The sequence below is a fragment of the Astatotilapia calliptera genome, chromosome 10, assembly GCF_964374335.1.
Source record: "Astatotilapia calliptera chromosome 10, fAstCal68.1, whole genome shotgun sequence".
NCBI lineage: Eukaryota > Metazoa > Chordata > Actinopteri > Cichliformes > Cichlidae > Astatotilapia > Astatotilapia calliptera.
The window spans coordinates 26,405,193-26,415,186 of NC_137431.1; the positions used below are offsets into that span (position 1 = coordinate 26,405,193).

Genomic DNA, 9,994 nt, shown 5'->3' on the forward strand with positions numbered 1-9,994 from the left:
GGGCATCCTGTTGACGTTATTAGCATCCTTAATAAAGCAGTCTGCAACACTCTGATGGCACAGATGTAATCTGAGGCCTCGAATCCAGTTTGAGTAACTGATCCAGCATTTCAAAGGTTAATGAACACCAAAGGGCTGCACAGCAGCTCCTGCTTCTTAATATTTTTTTTAATCATTCCAGCAATCATTTCATCGTTCCTCTCCCTGCCTTTGAGTTGAACAGCAGACATATGGTGATTACGTTGCAAAATAATGTACCAGCCTGGCAATGATATTGTATCAAAGGCTGAGTGACTTTTAAAGCTGTGTTCACACCAATTTGAGAACAGTGCGAAAAAGTGAAGCCCTCTCATTCATTTGAATGACAACAGTCTAGCAACACAGGGAGGGTGTGAAGTTTATTGCCTGTTAAACCTCACAAATAGACAGCATAATGTTTACTGTGCATAAATTACCACTTTTCACACTACGAACTCAAACCCTCAAGCTGAGATACAAGGCTGCAGATTATCAGCATTACGAAACAAAAGAAAAATGGGACTACGCTCATCATGAAATAAAACAGAAGCCCACTGTTTGCATGAGAAAGCAGTATTAGTGGCATACGGCATATTCTCACAATGCTTTAAAGTCTCAGTAGGTCGAGGTGTCCTCGTTGTAGAAGCGTCTCCTCACTTCTCCTTCACCCACACTTCTATATTTGGAGTTTGTGTCACAATGCCTGCAGTAATCTTCCAGTCAGGGAGTTGAGCTTATCTCGGTCGTGATTTCAATTAGAGGCTTTTTTTGTAAACTGTTTCTACAGTCATGTGAAAAAAATAAAAATATATTTGAACTAATAAACACCTGAATTTCTTTGAAACAGTAGTAGAAGGTGTCAAAAATCAACAAAATGTTAGGTTTTTTTAGTCATAATGTAAAAGAGTTATTACATAGATAAGAGTGAACAAAAAAGCCTGACGTTTATCACAAATTCAAATGCAGAAAGTCTGAATCAAAGGTTCAAGAGTCTGCTAAACGTTTTTTATCAACAACCTCCAGAGAAAATGAGCTGTGGGTGTCTTCGTGGATAAATCATTCTACCAAGTGAGGTATATTTCAAATGATTGTCTAATAGCACGTAAACGGCAAGAAGAATCTACCAGAAGTGATGAGCAATCCTAAATGTCTTCATAGGTTGGGCAGGTATCTCAATCAGAAAGACTGTGCACAGATTTTATTGTCGTGGGAGGCGAGCCATTAAGAAGCCCATTATGAGAGCTGGACAAAACCTGAACTGGAAAAGTGTCAGTCTCTGATTGAACTACAAATTCTGCTTGAGCATAATGAGATTATATCTGTATCAAATTAAAGCTGAACCAGAAAGTGAACTTTCATCAGGATAATTATGATCCTAATTGCACTAAAAAAAATCCACAAAGAAATACACTCGGTAGTCACTTTTATGGTGAAAAACTTGCAAAGAAAACTTACAAAAATTGTATTACTTACGCCTTGCTAGGACCAGTCAGACTCCCTTCTACCTTTACTTTTCATGCCACAGATTTAAACAAAAAAAAACAGTTCAGTGGAATTTTGGTCCATCGCCACCAAAACCTGCAATCCATATTTAGAGGGCTAACTGTATCTGGCTGTTCTAGGCTGATATAAAACTTCAGCAGTGTGAAGATCATGTATTTGCCCCCAGAACCCACACACTGAAGCAGATATTGATTTCCAAAGTGTTTACTTAGCAGAGTTACACCTGCGACAGCTTGATTTAATGAAGAGTTAAACTGATTTTCAGCTGTAGATCTGTGATAAATGCACAGAGATGTTCTCCGAGCACAAATCCCATAAAGTCTCATGGTAACAAGTGTAGGTGTGGAGCTTTCTAGCAACTTTAGAAGCAAATGAAATCCTCACAGCATGCACAGACCTACAAATGAATGCAATTTCTGTTATTATAAAGAAGCTTAAAATCTTCATAGCATGTAGGTTTGCAGCATTTGACTGACCACACCCTCAGGAATGCCACTGATAGCTAATTTTCCTCCTTATTTAGTCACCAGGATGATTAGTGTTTATTAGTTTGCTGATTGGAATGAAGCGCACGCACCGGGGTCATGTTAATACATAAATTACATCTCAGGGTGAAGAGGGGGGGGAACAAACAACCCTGCCAGCTGACTGGTATAGGAGACCTTTAATGCAGCTGCAGCTCTTCATTCAGATGCTGAGTGGAGCAGCGGACGGCTGGAGGAGGAGGGACGCTTTTCCAGGAAAACCAGACACAGCTCTATTCTAATCGCATTTTTGAAAAGCCCACTTTGATGCATAGTGAGGGAGTTTCCCTCTCTACCTGAGATATTTAGCTGGGGGAAAGCGCCGTCCTAGATGCAGACTGAGCGGATTGCGGCAATCAAAGCGTCCTGAATGATCGGAGCTCAGCAGCAGCAGCAGCAGCAGCAACAGCATCACATTGTATGAAATGCGTCACCGCGATCCAGTTTTCCCATTTACACACATCGGCTCGCCACTCACGGACCGCTTCCCGCACTGACTGTTTTATCAGGTAAGACTCCAGCTTTTTTCCTCCTCCTGTTTAAATATAGCCTACCTGCCTGAGCTGATGCAGATTATTATACTCTGCGTAAAGATGACATTCTTATCTTAAAACGCTGCTGCGTGGAGCGCAGAAAAGGGCTTCTGTTGGGTCTAAATCTCGAAGGCCTACACATTACAATAGCTGATGTATTGTCCCGACTTCTGCTGTGTCTTACATTCAAAGCAACGTCCGAATTTAATTCATTCATTTATTTTCAACCTGACCTGGGCGTATTATCTGTTAGGAGTTGGCACATTTCATCTAACACTGGGATTCAGTGCCATCACAGTGCCATCACAGTGCCACTTGCCATCTTAATTGTCTCGGTTTGGTTTTGTTAATGTAGAATGGATCAGCTAATGGGGAAACTGGAGGGCGGGTTTCTAATGTTCTGCCTCCACTGGAGCTGATCAAGCGGGTCTCGTGTGTCTTCTTTTCGGTGCAGGTAACCACATGCGCGGGCCGGTGTCACCGCGCTGAGCCCGGAGAGCACGAAGGGTACAGGGGTCAGTGAGACTTGGAGTGGCCGGGATGACAGCCAGAACCGCCGAGGCCTCGGGGCTGTCGGTGCCGCTGCACCGCTGTCACGGGGGGTTCCAGGCCAGTAACGGCACCTGCGCGGAGCAGCTCAGCCTATTTCCGCCGTTCTCCTCCACCCTCGCGCTTCTCGTGCTGGTGGCCGTGCTCGTGGGGATCGTCCTCGTTTCCCTGGCAACCTTCCACTTCCACAAGAGGAAGCTTCGGAATAGGAAGATCCAACGCGCGCAGGAGGAGTACGAGCGCGACAGTCGCAACCCCGCGCGCGCCGGGGCGAGCGGGGAGCCCGTGAGGCCGTGCGTCATCGTCCGACCAGTGAGATGTGAGGAGAAGCTCTCGTGTCAGAGCGCGGAGAGCGCGGAGAGCGGGGACGTGGAGGCGGAGGACAAACAGGCGCTGCACGAGACAGTTTCTCTTGACTGTTAACTTAGTGCAACTTCAGGGAACGAGACTGTGGAATAAACAGGAAAAGCAATAAGGCACAAAGAACTCCCACACCCCTCTGCTGCTTGTAGATGAATTAGGAAAAAAAAATGCAGAATACTGAGCAGAATAGGCCTAGAGGTAACATTTCACGGACACACAGATTAGCTGTGATGCCACACTCCTCCCTAAAACACCACTATTTAGCCAACTCCTTTTGGGACTATGTAAAGTATTTGCCTGCTTTGACTTTTGGGCCTCCCTCTTTCCCCTTTCCCCCCCAGCCCTAAAATGTTGTTTAAACCTCAAATATGTTGAAACTTTAAATCCTCCCAGGGATGTGCACATCGTTGTGCTTAAATTATTGAGAGCTGGTGAGATAACACAGACCATAATGGCTCGCTGATCTTCCTTGGCATGTCCTCTGACACACTACCAGTATGTAGTTAGTCTATAATGGATGTTGTGGTGCTGTTAGGCAGTGCAAAGCTGCACATAGGCTATAGACAACGGCTTATTTGTTTGCTGTAGTATTTTTCCTTCAATCAAGTGACTTAGCATATTTGCATAAAGTACTGTCCTCCAATGTCTGATAGACATCTGTAGGTAGCTCTAGTTAGCCTGACAGGATGCAAAACCTTTTTGCTGTAGTTATGCACATAAGATTTTTTCTTTTTTCCTTTCAAGTGTCTTTAACGTAACTCTTTGGCGCTAATACAGTATTTTAATTTTTGAGTATTTATAATGTATTCTCTGAGATGTAATAAATTGAGAAATCTTCCAAGAGAGGCTTTCAGTTGAAGCCAGTCTTTTCTCTCTCTCTCTTTGTCTCTCCTGATCCTTAATATTGTATAATAGTGGGCCTACTAGAAATTCTGTGTCATTTATTATATGAATTCACTGTAAATGTATGCCATTATGAGAGCTGGAATGTTTGCAGTAACACCATCTTTCTGGAGTTCATTTAACCTGCCTTATCAAAGGAAAATGTGTAATATTCAAAGTTTCTAAATAAATACATGATATATATAAATACTTTATGTTAATCCCTTGAATGTGTCAGGACCACCTTTACTACTGAAGGAAATGTACAACTACACTGGAAACTGAATTGACAGGTACAATTTATCATCATGATTGCAGTACTGTATAGGTGACTGTCACGGCGGGGTGCGCCGGTGTGTTTTTTGAAACAGGACCCAAAAGCAGATGTGGACGAGGTGTTGCAGGTTTAAACAGAAAGTGATCCTTTATTTGGATGATTGCAGGGGTTAAACAAGGAACCCTAAGCAAACTAAAAACACACTAAGAAACAAATACTATGAAGGACAAGGACTATGACTATGACTATGACTATGGTGGGGATAACAGACAACCCGACAATGACATTCAGAAAACAGAGGACTTAAATAGGGGAAGTGGAGACACATGAGGAAACAGCTGACTAGGATAAACATAATGATGCACAGGGAAGAGTAAAACTAACCACATGAACACAGAACACAAGACCCTTTTCAAAATAAAACAGGAAACATGCAGACTTAGACACGACAACACAACTTAACAGGCCTAACACACATGACAGACTAGACAAGGAACCAAACATAACCACACAGACATGACGTATGAACCAGGGAGACTTAGTACAGGGGAGATGACATAACTAAGAAACAGGACTACACAGTAATCTAGAAATTAACTAGGTGAACTAAGCTAAGGCACAAATAAATACAAAAGATACATAAACTCAAACACTGGGTCGCTCGACCCAGGACCATGACAGGTGACATTATGAAAATGTTTACATTTACATTCTTACCATTGCCCAATCCTCTTGGAGTGAACAAATGACCTTCCCAAGGGTCTCTAAGAACCCATGAGCCGTGAACTACTGGTGCTGAAAGCTGTGTCTACTGAATACAAAATCACATTCACTGCATATAGGGCAATATCGTCCATACAGACCCTATCAGTCTTGCCCACAGACACACCATCCTTGAGCTCAACTTCTTTCTGCAAGCCCCATCACATCTTATTGGACATTGGTGGCCATGAGTCGGCATCAGACAGCACGTTGGCTGGGTACCAGGACACCATGTTCCTAATTGTCCCCAGCAAAAATGCTTGGGAATAAGAAGCAATCTTTGGCAAGATGCCCCCTCTGGAACATGCACTGACAGCCCGCCCATCTATCTTATCTCATTGGCATAAGTGCAACAAAATGAAGCCATTTATCCTCACAGGAAAATTGGAAAAAGTCAGTGAAAGATGACTGATGCATCCTACATTTAAACATATGTTTACTTCACAGCAATTTATAGATTTGAAACCAGAAGGTCAAACAAATTATTGACATTTAAAATAAATACGTAATAATTAGAAGGATACGGTGCATTAAATGTTGCAATTCTATGTAGCTAGATCTGGCCACAACCTGCAGCAATCATACTCATAATTACCTTGTGCAACTCTTGCCTCTGATAAATGTGGATCTAAATTTTATTTATTTGGACGTGCAGGCATCTCTTGCCAACAAGGCAGGATGAGGAAGTACACTGACTTGGTGTCAGTAGCAGTGAAAGAATGAATGTGAGTGGGCATGGGCGGATGGAGATCAATGATAACTAGATAGTTTAAATGATTGAAGGTCAGTGTCTCAGAAGAGGTGGAGGGAAGTGGAACACAGTAGCTGGGGAGGGAAGTGGGTTCACCAGCCAGGACTCTATTGTGCCCAATGACTACAAATTAGTGGAGGTCTGTGGCTAAGTCTTTTATGATGATTAGTCCCTAAGAAGGGGAAGTCTGTGGCTGTCAGTTGTGGGCAATTCGTGGGAGTGTGTGTGTTGCAGTTGGTGTAGATTACTTGTGGGGTGCTACTACAAAAAGAATAGGGTGACTAGGCTAAGTACCCAGGTGGAAAGAAGTAGCAAAGGGTGGATAAAGGTGATTGACTAATGGTAGGGAGTTCAGTATCTAAGAATGGATAGAAGGCTCTGGCTATGAATGGACAGAGAAATGGAAGGAGGTCAGCTGCTATAAAATGACGAAGTATGTAAATAAGATTGAACAGAAATGCATGGCTCAAACTGTATGAAGTACTGGAAGAGCTTATCAGCTAGACTTGGCTAGGGTTGTCAAAGTTCAGTGACTAGAAATGGTTGGAAGCTTTGAATCTTTTAAAAATCTGAGTCTAGGAACTGACAGTGGAATGGTAGCTGGGGATGGATGGAAATCAATGGCTAGGAATCATTTGAGTGTCTAGGAATGGACAAATGAATGGTGGGAAGCTAGTAACCATAAATGGATGGAGGTTACTAGATAGAAATGGACAGATACATGGAAAGATATCGGTTATAGTGAAAGAATAGTGAAAGTCCATGGATACAAGTTAATAGAAGTGTCTGGCTCAAAATGTACATGGTAATGGAAGAGCTCAACAGCTAGGTTTGGATAGAGCTGTCACAGTTCTGTGGCTAGAAATAGTTGGAAGTTAAGAATCTATTAAAAGTCAGAGTCTAGGAGTTGACACTGCAATGGTAGGATGGCAGTAGCTAGGAATGGATGGAAATCAGTGACTGAGAATCAGTTGAGTATCTAGTAATGGACAAAGGAATGGTGGGAGGTTAGTAGACAGGAATGGGTTGAAGTAACTGGATAGTAATGGACAGACAAATGGTGAGGGATCAGCAGCTAAGAATTGATGGAGGTCAGTGGCTAGGAATTTACAGAGGAGTGGAAGGGGACACTAGGTAAAGATGGAAAACGGTTGGTGGCTAGGATGGAAGTCAACAGCGTACAAAACGAAATGGAAAAAGGGCAGTAGCTGTGATTTAAGTAAAGTCATTGTCATTGCCTCAGAGTCACTGAGGGTTGCCAGTCTGGAAAGATTTAAGGAATTATGAGGTCTGTTTCGAGGAATTATTTAATCAGTGAGTTGAAATGGATAGAGATCAGTTGACGAATGTAAGCTGAAAGTCAATAGCTTTGAAATGGAGGTCAGAAGCCAGTAGCCGGGAATGGATTGTGATCAGTAGTCAGTAATTGGGAATGGATGGCGATAAGAGGTCAATAATCAGTAATGAATTATGACAGCTATTATCTATTATCAGACATATAGCTGCATTAGAAAGGCAGAGACAGAGGGCAGACAGAGACTTTTGTGACATAAGTTCACTTTGGGAATAGCCTACTTATCGTGTATAACCTCATTTAAAATTAATGGGGCCAGTTTTCACGGTTTTGTTGTCTCAGGAGGCATGCTCATCACCGCTCCAAATAGACTCTGCAAGGTGCGCTGGTTGGCCAGTAAGTGGAAATAGGGGCTCTAGACATTGTTTAATGTCTCAATGATGGTGCCATTATGGTTGTGAGTACTGTGTATGTCACCTAAGGCAACATGCCTTCATATAGGTCTACACATCAAAGTAAAACTATCTATATTAGCTTGCACCACCTTCTCAAAGGAAATGACTGCATTTTTTTTCTTTCTTTTTTGTCTTGTGGGATGATGTCCCAGCATAATTAGTAACTAAACATAATTTAAGGCTAAGCGGATAGAGAGCGACATCATCCAAATGATGATTTATAAATTCAATTCTCAGTTGTGAAGTAAATGAAGTGAAAATAATACAGTAAAACAGCTGCTAGTTTCACTTCTTTTAAAACATTAAAGTGACTCTACGTAGGTCAGCAAAAGGGGTGTGGCAGTTGGCATAATCGTTGCACAGAGTGTGCGCTTGTGGATGAGTGAACTTTGTGGTGTAGGATGTAGCACTTAATGGCATAACTCGAAGATGCATGGCGGGAGAGGGGAGAGAAAGAAAAAGAGCTCTATTCAGACGAGGGTGTGTGTGTGCAAGGATTTATGGTATAGAAAGATGCAGTCGCTGGTTTGGCTTGTTTCTCTGTTCCACACTGAGACATTGTTGCAAACTGTGTAGCTTGATGTTTGAAAAGAAAACCCAGAACATAAGGAATATTACCTCTGAATTGTCATGCGAAAAACAGAAATGTTTCTGCAGTGCAGGTGTAACATTACATCGAGACAGTGTGAAGATTTGGACCTTCTCCAAGCGGTGAAAGAACTCAGCTCAGGTTGTTCCTACAAGGCCTGGCAAGTAAACTACTGGGCGTGCCAATTAATGGGCTTCCGGTTGCACTCAATATAAAACCAACACTTCTGCCAACCTGCCTGCTGTGGAGCATCGGACTTTAAAGGGCTACACATTAACAGAAGCAGCATGAGTGGGGGATTAAAAAAAAAATAAAAATTGAGTGATAAACACTTCACAGTCCACTGCGTCAGAGATTGGAAGATTTCTCAGTCTTTGATATGCAGCAGGAATTCACTGGAATTAAAACATTTCTCAAGGTGAAGGGATGAATTAGACGCGCGTCCGGTTACAGCTTTCTCATGCTGATAAGGCTTTGCCTGCGACTTTACAGCTCGCTCCGATTATTCCACTGAGCTGCATTAGCAGATTGGTTCTGGGCTCCATATCTCGGCTCAGAGTGATGACAAGTGTCAGTTCACTGTCAGGAAGAGAGGGAACCACTGCTCCCGTTCTCACCCCTGCTGTCAGGGTTTGAGGAGGATGATTTGTCACCACCAGTGTCTGTGTATATGCTTCATTACTGCGGGTTCAAGCTGTGACTGTGAGGGTACATTACCAAGAACTCAGGCAAGTACCTTCATGGCTCTGTGGGCAAGAAAGAAGGAATCGAAAATAAGATTTGTTCAAAGTGTGTATCATTTTTGATGTGCTGTACTGTTCTGCCCTCATTCTCCTGTAATTCATATAGGCCTCAGTTTAACTAGAACATTACTAACAGAGATGCAGTGGTCTCTAAGAAAATGGGTGTTTTAAATGGAAGCCTTAGAGTCATTGAAAGAGTGGAGTAGTCGCATGTATGTGTGTGAACTACAACACAGTGTTTTCTGATCATGATAGTATGTAAGATGCTTGGTCCATAATTTGATCTAAACTATATAAACTACTGGCTACAATTGTAGCGACCAGATGATGACTCCAAATGTCTACATTGTCTCATGCAAATTATTTCTGCTGATCACAAAATGACAGGAACGCTCATGTGGTTATCAAAATATCATGCAGGGAAAAGGGCAAAAATAATCCTTATGGTCTGCATCTAGTTAAGTTCCTTAAGAGAGGTCTGTGATTTTTTTTAATGATTAAAATATATTTTTCGCTCAAGTAAATTATATCCATCTTATAAAAATAACTTCAAGTTAAAAATCACATTCGGTGGAAAACCAAAGCCTCTTTAGTGGGAATCGAAAAATTTTTGTATTTTTGAGAAAAACTCAACCAGTCCAGTTAGCTTCTATCAAAAGATTGTAGGGAAAAACAAATAAACAAACCCCAAAACAATGGCCTAAAAGAGACAAAAGTTCTGCAGAGCTGTGGGATTTGTTACTATGACTGA

General features: G+C 42.1%; 1 protein-coding gene across 1 annotated transcript; it reads left to right on the forward strand.

Annotated features, from left to right (window-relative positions):
- The first annotated feature begins 2,206 nt into the window (after positions 1-2,206).
- Positions 2,207-4,582, forward strand: LOC113030535 (uncharacterized protein C11orf87 homolog). The gene is made up of 2 exons (XM_026182060.2): positions 2,207-2,554; positions 3,033-4,582. Exon 2 carries the CDS (start codon positions 3,119-3,121, stop codon positions 3,548-3,550), a length of 432 nt encoding a protein of 143 aa, XP_026037845.1. The 5' UTR covers positions 2,207-2,554; positions 3,033-3,118; the 3' UTR covers positions 3,551-4,582.
- The last annotated feature ends 5,412 nt before the right edge of the window (positions 4,583-9,994 follow it).